Source organism: Phoca vitulina, unplaced genomic scaffold, assembly GCF_004348235.1.
Source record: "Phoca vitulina isolate PV1807 unplaced genomic scaffold, GSC_HSeal_1.0 scaffold1, whole genome shotgun sequence".
Lineage (NCBI taxonomy): Eukaryota > Metazoa > Chordata > Mammalia > Carnivora > Phocidae > Phoca > Phoca vitulina.
In genome coordinates, this window is record NW_022589704.1 from 36,946,173 (window position 1) to 36,965,780 (window position 19,608).

At 37.3% G+C, this 19,608-nt stretch overlaps 2 protein-coding genes across 4 annotated transcripts in view; both read right to left on the bottom strand.

Moving 5' to 3' along the window:
• The window catches only part of PLCL1 (phospholipase C like 1 (inactive)), a 334,323-nt gene that overhangs the window by 169,037 nt on the left and 145,678 nt on the right, over positions 1-19,608 (bottom strand). The window contains exon 1 of one of the 3 annotated variants that reach the window (XM_032405414.1): positions 2,779-2,947. The exons of the other annotated variants lie outside the window; for them this stretch is intronic. The gene's annotated coding sequence lies outside the window, so the exon portion shown is untranslated. Of the gene's footprint in view, positions 1-2,778; positions 2,948-19,608 lie in introns of those variants that run through there. 3 annotated transcript variants of the gene reach the window in all.
• Positions 11,138-12,014, bottom strand: LOC116646911 (HIG1 domain family member 1A, mitochondrial-like; the record flags this gene model as incomplete). Its single annotated transcript, XM_032427992.1, has 1 exon — positions 11,138-12,014. A coding segment is annotated over one exon (258 nt), but the record flags the coding sequence as incomplete, so codon positions are not given.

Genomic DNA, 19,608 nt, shown 5'->3' on the forward strand with positions numbered 1-19,608 from the left:
ATCTGAGAAGACCATTTCAGATGAGAAGTGTAGCAGTGCCTGTAAGGGGCAAGAGCATCACAGAGATAAAGTTGCTTAAGATCGAGGGGCCAGAGATCTGTGAAGCCAGGGGCAGGAACAGCAGACAAGGGTTTAAGTTCCTGAGATGCTAGAAGAGAGGAAGTCTACAAAAACAGGCTCTCAATGGGGCAAAAAGCAAGCAGAAGGTGTGAGTTGAATACAAGATAGAAAAAGTGCGGTATACAACAATAGAGGACAGTTCAAAACACAAGTTCTTGAGAGACAATGAGCAAACAATGGTCTGGTTGTAATGGGAAGCAGGAAATTTGCTGACCCCTGCTCCTCAATCTGAGAGCCAGAGAAAGTGAAAGAAGTGACCACTAGGGATGGATTTGGCTCAGGAACTTATAACTTAGAATGAGGCCAAGACTGAGTTTTGGCAAGAGTATAGGGAAACGTTGAAGGGAAAGACTAAAGAACATGAGGTTTGCTTAACTAATAGAATCCTAGAATGTAGAAGAAGGGCATGGTTGAGGAGAAGGCAGGTATGGCAGGGGCTGAAATCTATAGATAGAAAGCAGAAGTATCACAGGGTGGGCATGTGCATCTCCGGTGACCATTTTTAAAAAGAGAAATGTGGGTGGTAGCTAATTGAGTAGTTGGCTAGAAAGATATAAAAGGGTTGATAGGGGAAAACAGGGCTGGGAGAATAAACTAAGGGGAATTTTGGTAGTTTAACAACCTGGCAGAATAAATTGTAAATAAGTTTGGGACCAGACAGACCTAGAGGTGAATCCAGACTCTGCTATTTACTAGCCACGTGACCTTAAGCTTTTGTTTACTCACCATTAAAAGGGAAATAAAAATGCCAACATTGCAGGGGGGTTAGTAAAATTTCAAGATAACCTACGCAAAACACCCAGCATCGTGACAGACATTTAGCGGACACTCAATAAGGTGAAGCATCTCTATTACCACAGCTGGCTTCCAAGCTTCTAGGTCAGCCAGTGCAAACAGCTTTCAAAGGTACAGCTCAGATGAGGGTGAGTGGGAGGTGGGGATAAGAATTTCCCCCAAAGTGTTTCTCCTGAAGTACACAATATTATTAGAGAATAAAGCCATTGGCTTACCAATGAAAATTCTGAATTAAACTCTCAAGAATTCAGCAACCCTGAGCCTACAAAGACATGAAGAGAAATTTCACCCACATGATTGTGGAGACAAACTTTGTGCTCTGTATTTTGTTTATTCAGTGAGTCAGCCTATTATCAGTACTTGCAAATTAACTCTAATTATCAGATAAAAGCAATGTGGTTATTCTGTCTGATAATCAATGATTACAAAAAGCCTAAGCAATAAGTAATAATTACCATATCATTCTATAAAAGATCATTTTTTTTTTCCTGACTGAAAGTAGCACACACTCAAGAGAAAATTATAAGCCAGTCCCGTAATTTATCTCGCTTTTCAAAATTCATACTAGGTCAGTGCAAATGATTCCCAAATTTAAATCTCCAGTCTGGGCCTTTCCAATGAGGTCCAAGCGACCTCTCTGACATCACCCCTTCAATATCTAATGGGCAGCGCAAACTTAACAGCAAAAACAGAATTCTTCGTGTGCTTCCAAACCAGTCCCTCTCCAGGTCTTCCATCCTCAATAAATGGAACCACCATCCACCCAGTTATTCAAGCCCAAATCAAAGGAATCATCCTTGATTTGTGCTTTTTCTTATTCTCCTATAAGCATCCATTAAAAGCCTCATGGACTCTCCCCTAAAATATGTCCCAAACCCATGACATCTCTCTCCTTCTCAGTCGCCACTAATCTTGTCTGAGTCACCATCATCTCTTACCTGGATTACTGGATTATTAACTCCCTAATCCTCCTCCATACTCTTCCAATCATCCATTCTCCACCAAATAGCCAGAGGAACCATGAGAAACACAAATCAGATGGTGTCCTTCTCCTGCTTAAACCCTCACAATGCTCTTACAATGAAATCCAAACTTTTCCCTACAAGGTTCACCTGCCCTCACACCAGCCCACCTCTGTGACCTCAACTCCTGTCATTCTCTCCAGCACACACTGTACTCTGGCCACATTGGCCTTCTTTCTGTTCTTTGAACATATGAAGCTCATCCTATCTTTCCAGAGGCTAGTCCCTCGGCCTGAAATATCCTAACACCAGACCTTTTTATGGCTGGCTCTTTCTTTTCACCAGGGAGAAAATGCTATCTCCTTAATGAAGCTATCCCAATCTTAATTAGTTCCTTAATTAGTATCTCCTAGTCTTTATTGCGTTATCCTGTTTTGTTTTTTCATATTTGTCACCAAGATGGCATTTGGTAGGCACTCAATAAATGCAGTATTAATGAAAAAGCCATTCACAAGTTTTCTTCAATTGGAGTACGGTAAACACATCAGGCAGGCTTAAAATACCCTCCTTCAGAGAGTCAAGTCTCAAGGTCACCTGGAATTTACCTTCAAAAGTTGTTCAAAAATCTCCTGGACTGACTCCTACCAGCTCCAAAGCTGATGAAGAGGAATGGAGAGAAATGGTCCCAGAGCAAAATGCATGTGTTGTCTTCTGTGGCTCCAGAGTGCACACCTGTTGTATGCACTGTTCTGGCCAGGAGCCTCTCAGAGCAGCTGGGACTTGCCTGATAAAGGCCCCGACTGTGTTTCTTCAAGAACCTGAGCAGATGTCCCACCAAAGGCAGGCAGAGTCACCATCAGCAGGGTGTTTCCAAGAAGACTTGAGGGCAAGGGATACTTACCTGGAGATGGAGTGAGTATTTCTGAGTCTCCAAGTCCGGACAGCCATATTGTAGATACAGACATGAACCCGTATCGGTTGGATTCTTCCTGTCAATCACCACGACCCTTCTGGCAACCAAGCAGAGGCTTTCAAAGTGTGTGGAAAACTCAAAGGGACGTTGGGGGATGTCATAGTTCTAGGCAACACTATAAACTCACCCACAGGGCTTTTCACATCATAGAAGAACCAAACCTTAATAAAAAAAATCTTTTTTTACTGATACACATCAAACAGTTTATGTCCAAAATCATAAAAAGTTTCATTTTGTTTTAAAAAATAAAACCTAGGAGAAAACATAGCAGGTTTTACAATCCAAATCCTCCATATTAGACAAATGAGAAAAATGGGACCCAGAAAGTTTCAATGACTTGCTCAGGAACCCCCAGAGATTCAGAATGCTTTTGAATACATAACACCTCATCTTTTGCACACTTTTAAAGATGAAGAAAAGTGAACTGATGGTGAAAGATAATTTTTTTACTTTGCCCTTACTCAGGAGTTAGCAAAATTAACCTTACAAGGATGTTTTCTATGAGGTTGTCAGGCTCGAAACTGAATTCAACAAGGTTACAATCTCTTTGGGAGGAGAAAAACCTCCTTTTCTCATCTAACATCTTGTTGCACTTTGTTTTTACTTTCCTCTTGCTATATGTAATTTTTTGAAGTAGAATGTCTTCACACTAAATTTATCTTGGAAAGATTTTCCAAGAAATTGGAGTTCCAAATTTTCCAGATATTGCAAAACAAACCCCATATTTGCCTTTCTTTGACAAAACTTGGCACCCTGCCTCAAAAACTTACATTGCTCAGCATGTGCCCTCATGGTGTAATTCCCAAATCCTTTACAATCTTACAAAAGCATTTTCTTTCTCTCTGAAGAAATGTTCACTTTCAGATAAGATGCTTCCATAATCTGAACCAGCTATTTCGCTTTGTCAGTTAGAAAGGAAATTCAGGGCTAACTCATGGAAGAGGCTACCACACCTATTAATAGGTGCATTTAAAATAGTCCCTGGTAACTGAAATGAACACATTTATTTAATACATTTCTAATTACTTCTCTTTTTTTATGTATAATAACTTGACAGTCATTTCAATGGAATACAACTAATAGAGAAAACTTCTGATTGGATCCTTAAACTTTGTCCTAAACTTTAAACTTTGTCATAAATGCAAAAATGCCAGATCAGATTATTTACTGATTAAACAAAATGCCCATTTGGGAAAAGAAGTCAAATGTATAACAAAGAAAGTAAAATTATCCAAAATTCAGCCACCACCCAGAAAGAGAATTATCACTAATATTTTGGTAACCACCGTGTCATATGTATTTCTATGCATGTACTCATAACATAGGATTTTGTGCAAATTATATATAAGTTGGTTTGTAGACAAGTCCTTGCTTCTTTTGATGGAGGTATCTATCTCCTTCCCCTGTGCCTCCTGAGCCAATAGAATAGCCTAGTATATGTCCTTCCATAACTCCTTCCAGGTTCATACAATCCTATGCCAATAGCTATAATTTATTAAGTGCTTATAATTTTTTCTAGCATCTTTGTTACTTCGTGTTTCCTCCACCCATTTTTTTTTCCTAAAAGTCTCAGCTTACTCTTTTGTTTGTTGGTTGAAGTATAGTTGACACACAATTTATATTAGTTTCAGGTGTACAACATAGTGATTCAACAAGTCTACGTTTAAGCCTAAATCTAAGTTTGCTAGCTCACCACAAGCGTAGCTACCATCTGTCACCATACAACGTTATTACAATACCATTGACTATATTCCCTATGCTCCACTCTTTATTTTTTAAAGACGTGCTACTTTTTTTATATAAAGACTTTATTTATTTATTTGAAAGAGAGAGTGAGAGAGAGAGAGAGAGAGAATGAGCTGGGGGGAGGGGCAGAAGAAGAGTGAGAAGCAGACTCCCAGCTGAGTAGGGAGCCCCAATGCAGGGTTCCATCCCAGGACCCTGAGATCATGACTTAAGCTGGAGGCAGATGCTTAACTGACTGAGCCACCCAGGTGCCCCAAGACATGTTACTTTCAAGGGCTCCTTTCACCACCTATTTTGCTTTCTGTCTCATTCATCTAGAACCTGAAAGCCCTGCTTCCTCATATAAGGAGTCATCCACATTTGTTGTTGCAGAAGGTTCTCAGGGTGCTCTGTTTCTCCCTGTTTCCTTTTGAGTTGTAGCATAAGGCCTCATACAAAGGGCAAAACAATAATATAAATAACAAAAATGGATGACATTGGCAAATAAATAAAGGTCACAATATGACTAAACAAATAAGGACTTCTTGGTTATTTTTACAATGATATAAAAATGCTGGCCATTGGGATTAACCATGCTAAAATTTTGATTAGGTCACATATTTAATAACCATAATCCCAGCATTTTTGCAGTGTGCAACATTTTAAAACATTAACATAACACAAACAACATAAAAGCATAGCATTCAATTTTCTGATGGTTTAAAAAGATTGAGCATTTTTATTCTTTAGCTAAAGGAACTAAAAGAGGAAATTATTAAACACAAAGATACAAATAAGCTTCATGGTGAATACTGCATTAATGTTAAACTAAATACAAATGGAGACATAGTTCACTCATTAAACTTATATTTATTTACCATATCCCATATCCCAGATACTGTGGGATGTTGTAGGAGAACAAGAGTGAAAGATAGAGCTCTTGTCTTCAATAAGTTTATGGTTCAGTGCAGCACTGTCCAACAGAAAGATAATACAATCACATGTATAATTTTTAAAAAAGTAAACAGGGGGAATGAATTTTAATAATATACTTTATTTCACCCACTATACCCAAAATATCATTTCAACATGTAAACCACATTTAAAAATTACTAATGGGATCTTTTACATACTTTTTTCATACTAAGTCTTCAAAATCCAGTATGTGTTTCATACATATGGCACATCTCCAGCTGGACAGCCATACTTCAAGGGTTCGATAGCCACATATGGCTGGTGGCTACTGTACTGGAAGTACAGATCTAGTGCATCTGTCAGAATGGGCTAGTTATGATGTGTACAAACAACCCCAACATCTCAACTATTTAAAGCACTAAAAATATTTTTTTACTCAAACTACACGTCTTTTGCTGGTCAACAGGGGGCTCTGGTTTTGGAAGTCATTCGGAGACTCAGATTTCATCCCATCACACAATCACAGTTAAGAGGAAGGAAAAGTAGAGTTGAACACTGGCTATTAAATGCAGTGACATGCATTACTTCTATGCCAAAGCGAGTCATGTAGCCAAAGGCGGTGCGAAGTATGATCCTATCACCTGCCCAGAAAGCTGAGAACTGGAATATTTGATGTCCAACACCAGTGATTACCACATCTATTAAGTGAACATCATGAGTCAAACTATGTGAAAAGGAAACAGGGAGATAAAGTAGATAGCTAGAGCTAAGCTACAACAGGGGGTGGAAGGTGATGAGAGCAGCAAGACAGATAAAATGCTGAGGGAATTCGGGGGAGAGCAAAGTTACTTCTGGCACCAATGGAGAAGCAACTATAAATAGTTACTACTTGCCTGGAACTATCTGACACATCTGGAAGACAGTTCCACCTAATTAACTCAGAGGCTAGCCTTGAGAAACCAGATAGCTCATCTGTATTATAGAGTACAAATTCCACTGCATACATCCTGTAAAAATGCAGAGTACAATATATACTAAATGCACACACACACTTTGAGGGTAATTCTGTGTAAACTGTCTTTTTAAACCACTCACTCTGAGATAATAAAACAACCATCTCTGAACCAGTCATCAGATCACCCAGACCATTCTAATATCTCAGAAAGGGGTAAGGAAGGAAGTAGCCTGCAGTTACTAACATTGCACTGTTCTGGAAACCACCAGAACAAGAAATGCAATGAAAAAACATAGTAACAAAAAGACAATTTCAATTTCCTAAGCAAAATCTTGTGACATTATTGAGAGTCTGGTTGGTTGAGAGACCTCTTTTGCTCTTCTAGGCTCCCATGGCCATTTGGAAATGAGCTAGTTATATCTGGGAATATTTTATATATTACAGAATTGTGAGATTATTGGATTTTAAAGTATCAAGGAATGTAGAACTTGTGGATGCCACCTTCCCAAGAATACCTCATGGAAGACCTGTCCTCATATGTCTGCATAGGTGGGTGGTTCAGTATTATAAACCTCAGAAAAAGACAAGTGCACCTTGTAGAATATCTACTGATCTGCCATATGTGCATAAGACATATCCCATTCTATCGATCAGTAAAGGGAACAAAACAACCTACAGAATTTCTCATGAAATACAACCTTATTCCCTAAACCACATCCTCACTGAGAAACCAAATGGCAGACAATTCTCTATTAAACCAGGAAATGGCAGGGTTACCAATGTATAATTCAGGAAAAAAACACCCATACCAATTTGCAGAATATTCACTAATCTACAGTGTTACAAAAACTGTCTCATTCTGTCAATCATTGAAGGTAAAAGCATATTAGACATTCATAATAAGAATATCTAATATGAATATTAGAATATCTAATAAGAATATCTAATATGAATATGAATAACATAGAATTTTTCATATGAGACCTTATTCCCAAATTCTCTTCACACAAAAAGCAAATATTAGAAATTATTTACCAAATCCTGAAAGCTTTATATAAATATCAATATTATTATTCTTTAAAATTCAGTATAGGGGCACCTGGGTGGCTCAGTCAGTTAAGTGTCTGCCATAGGCTCAGGTCATGATCCTGAGTCCTGGGATTGAGCCCCACATCAGGCTCCTTGCTCAGCGGGGAGTCTGCTTCTCCCCTGCCTGCCATTCCCCCTGCTTGTGCTTGCTCTCTCTCTCTCACTCACTCGCTCGCTCTCTCTGTGTCAAATAAATAAAAAACTTTAAAAAAATTTTTTAAAAATAAATAAAATGCAGTATAAACTAGAATTGTTAATGTACTTAACATAATTGTCAATAAGCTCATAAGAATCTACAGGATATCAACATGAAAGAGCTGTAACACCTCTGATAACCTCCTGCAACTCAAACATAGTCACACATGAAACTATTAAGAACATCAGAATTATAGGACCAAAGCCCATTACTCTTCCAGTCTTCCACTGACTTTGATAGTGCATTAAGGGACACTGATCAGTTGATACTTCATAGGTCACAGAGGGTATAAGGTATAGTTTTGGGCTCTAGTTATGCAGAGAGAAAAGGTATATACCCATGAAAAGATAAGTTAAAAGGAGAGAAATCACTTTAACTTAAGGTGGTCAAAAGACTTATAGGAAGCAAAAGGTGAGGTGACTCAAAGGATTTCAACAGCCAAAAAGAAGACAGAAGAGCATTCTGGGAATAAATAAAAGTTCAAAAATGCAACATTGTGGAGAAACAACTGGATATCCATATGCAAAAGAATGACATTGGACCCCTAACTCACACCATACACAAAATTTAGTGGGGTGCCTAGGTGGCTCAGTTGGTTAAGCATCCGACTCTTAATTTCGGCTCAGGTCATGATCTCAGGGTTGTGAGATCAAGCCCCATGTCGGGCTCTGTGCTGAGTGTGAAGCCTGCTTAGGATTCTCTCTCTCCGTCTCCCTCTGCCCCTCCCCACTCACTCTCTCTCTGTCACTCCCTCCCTACCAAAAAAATATTTCAAAATGAGTAAAAGACATAACTGCAAGAGATAAAACTATAAAATTCTTAGAAGAAAACTGAGGGGTAAATCTTCATGACCCCGGATTAGACAATGGCTTTTTAATTATGACAATAGAGGCACATGTAAAAAAAGAAAAAATAGACATATTGGATTTCATTAAAAATTAAAAACCTTTGTGTTTCATCATTAAGAAACTAAAATGACAACCCATAGAAGGAGAGAAAATATTGAAGCTCATATAACTGATTAGGGACTTTTATCTAGAATACATGAATAACTCTTATAACCCAATAATATAAACACAAATCCATTTTGAAGATGGGCAAAGGCTATGAATAGATATTTCTCCAAAGAAGATATACAAATGATCAATAAGCCCATGGAAAGATGCTTAACATCATTAGTCACGAGGGAAATTCAAATCAAAACCGCCATGTGATACCACTTCACACCCATTAGCATGGATATAATCAAAAAAACAGATAATAACAAGGCGAGATAATAATAATGGCAAGAGTGTGGAGGAATTAGAATCCTCAGGAACTGCTGATGAGAATGTAAAGTGGTGTAGCTGCTGTGGAAAACAGTCTAGTACTTCCTCAGAAGGTTAACCACAGAGTTACCATATGACCCAGGATTTACACTCTTAGGTATATACCCAAGAAAAATAAAAACATGTATTCACACAAAAACTTGAACATGAATATTCATAGCAGCACACTCATAATACCCAAAAAGTAGAAACAAACTATATGTTCATCAACTGATGACTGGGAAAAAAAATATGGTATATTCATACAATAAAATATTATTTGGCAATAAAAAGGAATGAAGTATTGACACATGCTACAACATGGATGAACTCTGAAAACATCATGCTAAGTTAAAGAAGCCAGTCTTTCTGGCCACAGACCAGACCACAGATGGTATGGTTCCATTTACTCAAAATGACCAGAATAGGCAAATCTATAGAGACTGATAGTAGATTAGTAGTTTATACAAGGGTGGGTAGAGAGGAGAAAGGGAACGGCTGCTAATGAGCATGGGGTTTTTTTGGGAGGAGGTAATGAGAATATTCTAAAATTGTGCTGATGGTTGTACAACTTTATAAATACACTAAAAAACACTGAGCTATATACTTTAAATAGGTAAATTGCATGGTTATGTGAATTATATGTGAATAAAACCACTTTTTAAAAAAAAATGCAAGGTATGTTTGTAGGGAACCATAAATAGACCATTCTGACCAGATACGATAATTGATAGTAGAGGAATGGAAATGAAAACTAGAAAGCTAAGTTGCTGCTATGATATGCTGAAAGCCCTTCAATGCAAAGAATAGGAGTCTGAACTGTATCCTACCTTCCCAACTGATTACCTTAGGATAATAGATATAAAGAGTCCAAAACCTAGTAAGTACCCCCAAATGACAGCTGTTTCTCATTATTATCATTATTAGGAGGTCTCTGATAATTTTATGCTATGTAATCACCTTGCTCGAACCTCTACATTAGCCTCTTGGGGCCTCCATAGTCTGAATTTTACGTGACCGCTTGGGCTTAGCTCTCCCAAGACCAGAGGTCCATCCAACTTAATCCAATTTCCTTGTGAAAATTAAAGAAGATAACAGAAAACAGCTTGATTTTTGGACCTCTAAAAAGCAGAAAATAATTTCAGAGCCTTGAAATTCTAGAGCACAATGTAATGAACAAAAGCAATATCCACATAGGTAAATTAGACTTGTAAGTTATCTTGATGTAATAGAATGCCACTGGAATAAGTGAAAGACAATTAAGCTCAATAATGGCTACATTCACTAGAAGTTACTTAGCCAGACACACATCACCAGTAGGAACTGTTAGAGAATATTAGTGTGTGGAAGAGAGTGAGCCTTACAAGAACAAGGGAGAAACTGAAAGTCACCCAAGACGACTATAATTTTTCTAGCTCTGATGGATCAGGCCTTTGAGCTACATGAGGAAGCATATAATTTTTTTCCACGCTTCTCTCTATTGAACAAAATAATTCAAAGTACACATGCATTACAAAGTTCAGCATTTAAAGAGCACCGACATTGTATTAATATTAAAGATAAGCCAAGAGAGAAGACATAATTTTTCCTTTGGGTTTCTTACCTTTTCATTTAGGATCATGAGGGAGAGAGAACTTTTCTGACCAACTTTTTAATTGTCAAGTAGATAATGAATATGTATGCAAATCATCAGAGAGTCACTAAAGAAATCCCCCAAATAAATTAACAAAGGAAATGGAAAAAAGAGCAGACTATTTCAGTTCTAACTATTCAGTTTAGAATTTATTCCAGTTGTCATTTTGTATCTAATGATACCCAAGTTACTTTTTTTTTTTTTTTTGATGTGTTCATTTACTTTACTAACACTACATTTACCATGTTATCACCATGGAATGTAAATTCAGGTTAGACAAGAAAATTTCACAAGTGTAATAAAGCATTCTAGAGTATACCAAAGTTTGTGTAAAATGTCTGACCAAAACTCCTTGCTGATAAATCATTAATCACTTCAACTATAGGTAATTTGTTAACATTAATGATTCTTACAGAGAAAATAAACAAACTTCATACATTTAAAAAGCATTTTTCATTTACCTTTGCATTAGTACTTAAAATACACATTTCTATTTCAAGATGCCATTTAAAAATTATTCTAATACAACAGCAGCATAAATATAACTGCAATTACAGAAAAACCTAACTGGGATTTGGTTTAAATACACATATTTTCAGTTGTGGGGAAGCTTATAATATTATATTCCATGCACTGTTCTTGAAAGGGTTAAGAGCCAACCAGCCCTAAAAACTGAAGTACTCAGTCTGCAAAACAGGCAGAAAAAAAGTTAAATTAAACAAGATTTCTACATAACATCAAAAGCAACTGGGAGTACTTCAGGATTGGCATATTGTCCTCTTTATAACTAATTGTATCAGAAGAGTTTAAGAAGGAGCATATTTTACCACTATCAAGTACATTTAAAAGTGACATCTTTCTTTTGTGCTAATTTGACTCCCCTGAATGACCTAACTAGTTAACTAGTCAGTAGTAATTTGGTTCCCAGGCAAATCAAACCTGCAAGAAAGGAAGCCAATATTTAAATTACCATGTTGTTGTCTGACCCATTCAGATGATTTATTTCCAACATAAACATATAAACTCAATATGAGATGCCTAACTAAAGCAAGCACCACCAATGAAACCAAGACAGCTTTTCTTCTTCTAAGGTTTAGGTCTTGCCCAGAATTCCTTATACATGGAATAGCCCATACCAAGGGTCATTGCTCCCACAACAAAACCTTGGGCTGCCACACACATGTGGATCAGGTGAGCAGACATATGCAACGATTGCTGCAAACCCCGTGCTTCTTTAGCTTTCTGGATAAGTTTAGATCCCTGATCTTCATCATAGGAAGAAAGAGAAACATCTGTGCTGGTAGGCACAGTGACTGAAGAATCCTCCTTCCTAGAATGATACCACCCAAGTTACTTCGAAGCTTAGGACAGTTATCAACAAGTGAACAGAAAGTGAACAAAACCTCTAACACAAAGGGAGATTCTCCCACATAGTAGTAAAGCAGCTTTTGCCAAGGCTGCAAGGACCAGTCCTCCCTGGGATTCCACAATGTCAGAACCTGCTCGACTTGCTGCCCTTCTCGTTTCCAAGCTGGAGAAGCAACCTCCTCTTCCAAGTTTGGTTCTGCCCCAAACTGACACTAGCCTGGTATGAGAAATTAGTTGGCATTAGTCAGCACACAATGACATGTGGTTCAGAAGAACTCTGAATTGAAGAAAAAAACTAACCAGAGATTTGAAAACCACTGGGGATAACCCACCTGTGATTAATCAAGTGGTTAAACACAGACAAACCATATGTATATTACTTCTCTTTAAATGCCCCGAACTGCATGTGGTGACCTGAGCTTCAGCAGTCTGCTCATGGGGCCACTGGGTGGTTTTTCCACTGACATCCTACCTGTCATTTGTGTTTATGTATCTTTAAAAGGAGGAGGACAAGAATGAAGATAAAGGCATTATCTGCAAGCTATTCTGAGAACATGGAGTCTTTTACAATTTCTTTTTCTCTCATTTAAAAAGAAAACTTAACTATATACTAAGCCATATAAATTCCAAGGACAGTTTAATCACTTCTATTATTCAAATACAAGTTATTCATGTTTCCAATTATAATAGAATGGCTACTTTTAACAAATACAGTCTTCCTCCAAGTCCATCTATTTATTTTTTCAAAATACAATATATTTCTTCCTACTTTCCAACCTTTACCTGAATTGAAAAGGCAGGAAGTATCCCAGCCTTTGAGCCAAGAGAAAGCACTATTATCACCTATCCTTGTAGATCAGAAAAAAAACCCTGAGGTCTGAAGTTTCATTTCTAAACCACCTCTCATATAGAGACTATTATCTGGTTGGAGGGAAAAAACTGCCCTAGCCTTAGGACCTAAGCTTATTTTGTCTCTGAGCCAAACAAGACTACAGTTCCTAACAGAATGGCATAATAAGCAAACTTCTAAGAGCTATAGTCAGTAATTTGCTAAAATTACTCCAAAAGACAGTATAGGAAGCATAAAACTTCTGCTAAGTATAGTATTTCTCTTTCTATGACTTAAGGAAAAGGGACTTAGAAATAAACTACTAGGTGGATGTAAAAATAAGAAAACTACAAATCTATTCAAGATGAAAATAAGCAACTGGCTAGAGTAAATGATGGCCTTAATATGTTCAAAATTAATAGAAAGGAAAAGAAAAAGTAATAGGAAATTCTAAGAATGGAAAATCTAGAGGCAAGCGTATGTCTCCCAAGTGGAAAATCTAACATTAGACATTAAAACCTAGGCATTTTCTCTCTGGATGATCTTCTTACAAATTATCCACAGGAATCCAAATATCAGAGAAAAAAACCCCGGCACATGAAAGTCAATATCTGAATATATACTCTGCGAAAAGGAACAGCAAGAACACTCTTGCTGAATGGAATACAGCAGCGATTTACAGCTAACACATTTAGGACTATTATAAACTATTATTGATTAGGATTAATAAAGATAGCCAAATGCTGAGTTCCAAAATAAAATTTGGAAACACTCCAGAATAATTCTAAAATTGTGCATCCTATAGAGGAGCATGAATATATAATTGAATACTGTTTGCCAAGAAACTGACAAAGATCTAACATTACTGAATTACTTTTATGAAGGACGACTTCTAGAGAAACCATAATAATGCTATACATCTGAAATACATTTTTTTTAAAACACAGAAAAGGAGGGCATGTTTGCAAACCATATGCCTGATGGAATTAATTTTCAAGGTCCTGAAGGCAATTTATATATATTTTGTCAAAAAAAAAAAAGTGGCCATAAGCATGTTTACTTGGGAAAGGAAAAAAAAAAAAAAAAGATGTGGCTGGGCCAGCCATACTAAGTAGTCGGTAAAGTAAATTCTTTACTGAACTCTTTTCCCCTCAACTATTTTCAGACCTACGAGGCCCCTGGGTTTCATCTTTTCCCTAGTCCCCCATCAAAATGTATTTGCAATATGGATCTAATATCACCACTTTGTTCCTTAGGCCCTGTGTTGCTATTCTCAAAGGTCTCTGCTTTCTTTCCCATTATTAAATAAAAGGCTTTGTCCTGGTTGAAGTAATTTCAGCATTCAGAGAGCAACTGGGGAAGTTATAAGGTTATTTTACCTTTGAAATCTTACTATTAAACAACTGCCTGTTCTATTTTCCTATAAAGCCAGTCTTGCTATGGGAAAGATAACCCACACATTTGAAACTCCTTCTTAAACTATTTCAACTCCATATAAAAGTAGCAGGTTCTCTTTTTACATCAATGTTCCTCCATCTTTTTAATCTGGTCGACCCCATTCAGTGACTGAAGAACCCATTTCACAATTTCTATCATCTCCTACCAAGAAGGTGTACAAGAATATAAAAGCATCCCTGTTGTTAATTCAAAAGAAGTTAGTGATCTGAGGAGCCCAGAGAAGGTGACCCTGGGAGAGGTGATAAACCATACTGCACACATTGAAGAAATAGTGATTTCCTGGCATAAGCTTTCAATTGTTTCAGAAATCCTACTTCTCCCTTTTTCATTTTTAATCAGGGCGGTGGAGCTGCCACAAATGTTTAGTAGCTAGGAAGGCAATGGTCAAAAACTCAAATGCTTATCCGGGCTCAGCAGCTCACAGAAATACAAGCTGTGGGCTGAGCGAGTGAGACACAGGGAGTGAGATACAAAGAGGTAGCAAATTCCCCTACAAGTTACATCTGTGACTCAGCTACATTGTGGCCATACAACGTTGCCAAATCATTTTTTTTAAGAAACCAGAAATACAGATTTTCTTGTAAAATTTGTTAGCAACTACCAATAATTCAAATTTTAAAAAACACTGGCTGAGACAACTCTGGGTGACACAAACTAAAGCCATCAGCTGTCAGGGTGTGTCTCATTTGTCACCCATTTGGTGCCTCTTTTACATAGTTATGATCACCTGGTTCAATTCCCTGATGATTTTACAGAAGACATTTTACCTATGGAACCCAGAGAAATTGAGTAATATGATGGTTAATTTTATGTGTCAACTTGGAGGATGTTTTGGGATGAGATTAACATTTAAATCCGTGCATTTGGGGTAAAGCAGGTTGCCCTCCATAACGTGGGTGGGACTTACGCAATCATTTGAGGGCCTGAAAAGAACAGAGTGGTCTCCCTGAGCCGGAAGACTCCAGATCTCTGGAAGGTTCTCTAGAAGATTGCTTTGGGACTTTATCTGTTCTATCAGCTCTCCTGGGTCCCAAGCCCACTGGTCCATACTACAGATTTTGAACTCACCAGCCTCCATAATCACATAAACCAATTCTTTATAATAAATATATGTATATATGTGTGTGTGTGTATATATATATATATATATATATATATATATATATATATATACATACACATCCTACTGGTTCTGTTTCTTGAAAGAACCCTGACTAACATGAATGATTTGGCCAAAGTCACATTGCTACTTTGGGGGCAGGTGGGGGGAAGAATTGTTCTAACTCTGCCTAGAATATGTTCCAGTATATGTACTAGACCAGTAATCCTGGTGGAGTGAGAGAAGACATTATGTGTATGTATATAAACAATAAAAACCTGAGACGGTATTTCTCAAAGTGTAATTGCAGCACTACAGAATCATGTAGACGCTTGCTTATATGCAGATTCCTAGGCCTAGCTCCAGATCTATTGAATCCAGGTCTCTAGGATTTGGTCCAGGAATCTGCATCTTGAAAGTTCCCTAAGATTATTCCAATTCCTACTAAAATTTGAAAACACTGAAGTAATTAAGAGGCAATGCAGATTAGTGGTTAAGGGCATGGATTCCGAAGGTAAATTCCCTGGGTTTGAAGCCCAACCCCACCACTTACTAGCTATGTGAGTGACCTTGGGCCAGTGATAGAGATGATGTGAGGATTGAACAACAAAAGGTTATAAACACTTACACGTAATTAGCATTTAATTAATGGCAGGAATTACTACTAAACTCTCTCATCACAGGTGTTTTGGCACAATTTCAGTATCATGCTAGTCAATATTTATAGTGATGATCACAGTGGCACTTTAAGATCTTGAATTACTTTCTGAAGCAAAGATCAGTGTGGTTAGATGCTGAGTGTTTCATTTTATGCAAATTCTTTGTAACTTGGTGATTTGTGTGTAATATTTACAATAACTTTCTGGAGATTAAAATATTTTATTAGCATGAATACCACATTTGGCTATAACACATAACAGAGAGTGTGCTGTATATGTGCACCACGTAGTGTGAGGACAGAAATATTCTTAGGTAGTATGGTCTTTCTGCAATCCACTGATCTCTTCTCTATTTCTGTAAGGGTTGATGCTTATTTTATCTATGTTTTAGCTCTCCAGCCCCTAGGTCAGACAGCCTCCATTATACTTATTCAAAATAAATTATTTCTTGAATTAAATTTTAACACTAATATAACGGCTTTGATCCAACCTTCTTCCACTAACAAATTGTCATGATACTATCTAAAGAAAAATATACATACAGTAGTTTAAAAAGTAAGCTAGAAATAATATGGACTCAAGGAATATTTAAATGATCCCCATGCCTCTCCCCCAAAAAAGTCCAATTCACTTGTATTTTAATCTTTTACCCCACCAAACTCTTAACCAGAGAGCAGTTATCAGCTAACAAACTGAACTTACCCAAATACAGGAGCTAGCACACAAGTAAAGGGAAGCCATATGAGAGAAAATTGAGAGAGGCCAGAAATATGGAAGTCTTTTTGATCATTGAGAACTGGATATAAAAACTTGGGTCTCTTTGTGTTTGAATTTGAGAAGGTCAAAAATCATCTTTTAACAGAGCAGATCTGCTTTAGGACAACTTAAAACATGGGAAATATTTTGCAGAACTCTGTGGCAAAATTAAGGAATTGATTGAAGGTGAAAAATAAAAATAAGGGAAACCAACAATTACAACAGGCAGGATTTGACTTAGAAAAGAGGGAATATGCCCAAGAAAATAAGGATGTGGGCAAAATAAGGCTTTGGGTATAAAAACTGTTATTCTTCCATTTAGCACTTAAATCAGGAGGAAGGGTTCTCCAGAAGGGTGACTCCTGGTTGAGCAGAGGCCAGATGGGCCAAGAGTGAAGTGGCTGTTCCTGTAGAGGAGATGATCTGAGAACAGGAGAACAGCAGCAATCTGAGGACTAGATTCAGGACTAGAATACCAGTGTTTACAATTTATCAGCCTAAGGGTAGACTAACACATCTACATGTACCCAGTATCACACAAAACTCACCAACTTCACATTAGTGAGAGATTTCTAAATCAAAGAAAGAAGCAAGAATAAAGAAGCAGCAAGGGAAGGGGTTTTGCCAGGACCAGTCGTCCACTGGCCCATTCAACGAGCAGTTAACAAGGCCAACCCTGCACAACGTACTGTTCAAGGAAAAAACAAAACAAAAGACATGGTCTCTGCCCCCAAAAGTTAGAATCTAGTCAAAGGACATAACATAAAGAATACGTGTGTAAGAAACAACAGTAACACAAAGGAATAATCATAATGTTTGAGTTTCAATATTCTAGCAGAGTTAAAGGAAAGAAAGATTACTTTAATGGAAGTGAATTAGAAAGAATGAATGAATTTAAGGGTTTTTGAGAAGGCCTGGACAGTCAAGCTTGACTTGATTATAAGATGGAAGGAAGCCAATATATAAAGAAGCAGCACAAGCAAATGTCTGTGGAAGAAAAAAACAGAAGAACAACCAAGTAAAGCAAGTAGTCAAATCCACTAGGACACAGAGTACTGGCTGGAGAGTTATGGCGGACAAGGCTGGAATCCCACCTGACTATCAAGGATCTTCATTGCTAAGCTACAGTGTTTGGGTTTTATTTGCTAGACAGTAGGAAGCCACTTAAGGCTTTAATCTGATTGTAGCTGGTTTGCTCTATCTCATACAAAGTAGTATTTAGAAAAGGGTGAGAGCCAGAAGAAAAGCAAGGTGACTCCTACAATAATCCAGAAGAGTGAATGATATATACCTAAATTAAAGTAATGGGTGTAGGCATGGGAAGGAAAAGATTAATGGAAGTAATATCTGTTCCTAAAATGTAGAATGTTCTGATTTTAATTAACATATACACCTAGAAAATGAACATATATGTATATGAAAATGATATGGGAATATATATATATATATATATATATATATATATATATATATATATATATATATTCCCATAGGAATTAGAAACTGTTCCCAATTTTAGTATAGTAATTCTTGACATACCATTCCCAAATTCCTTAAGAGATTTCTCAAATGTTTCTTCTCAAAGAGAAAATTTCTTTCAATACTTTTTTAGCCTCTAAATTAAAATAAATCACCATTATCACCCGTCAAAAGCTCTCCCATTATTGCCATATAGAAGGACAAAGGAACAGTGCACATTGCAGACTACCAAAAACAGTTCCTGCCATTAATGAACTTAAACATGAAATTCACAGAAGTCTGGAGGTGCTATCACTTACAAAGCTCCTCCTTTCTGAATGTAATCATACTTTAGCCAAAAAATTTCTCTAAAGCTTTTATTCCCAAGATGCACACATATTACATGATGCTGCAGAATAATTGTAAATTACCACATAGTTCTTGACACCCACTATGATGATTGTTCATTAAAGAAACCACAGATGTCAAAATGATAAAGATTAAAAATCTCTCCCCATCATTTTGAAGGAAAGAGGGGGCAAGCCATCTGAGAAACTAAGTTGAGACTCTCTGCAGGCCTTCCTGCCTTCAATTTCTATCCCAACACAGTGAACAACATAATCTGTGGTGTTTTATTCTACCTCCAAAAAGCTTTGTGATCAGACACCAGAAAACAAATCTCCAGTTCTCCAGCATTAGAAAATTCCAGCTTTTCAGTTGGAATGAAACCTGCAGATCATTTCTCTCAGTCACCTCATTCTAAGGTCTAAAAATGAGGATCAAGGTCCTACAGCTGGTGTGGCAAAGCTCTCACAGGCCTTCAGTTCTAACTATTCGTACCCAAATGATGGGGTACCAGCCCCAGTGCATATACTGGGACACAAGGCAGAAAAAGAAAAGACCAGCCACATACACACAGAGCAAGATAGCTTTTTTGTCCCCTCATGGAGTTGTGTACTAGTTCTAGGTTGTGGACCAGTCAAGATTCACGCAGATATATCCTACTATGACATTGGTGTCTACTTAGGAAATTAGCAAAAATGGGACAACATTTAAAAAAAAAACAAACCGACTCTGGAATACACAAAGTACTATTAAAAACACTTAGAAAATATAATAAAACACTTAGAAAAGACTTTGATCCTTATAGATCTAATTGAATTTAGTAGGAGAATATCAGTACATCAATCCAGGTGCCTCTAAAATGGAGTTAGTGGTGGGGCACCTGGGTGGCTCAGTCGGTTAAGCATCTGCCTTCAGCTCAGGTCATGATTCCAGAGTCCTGGGATAGAGTCCTGCATCGGGCTCCCT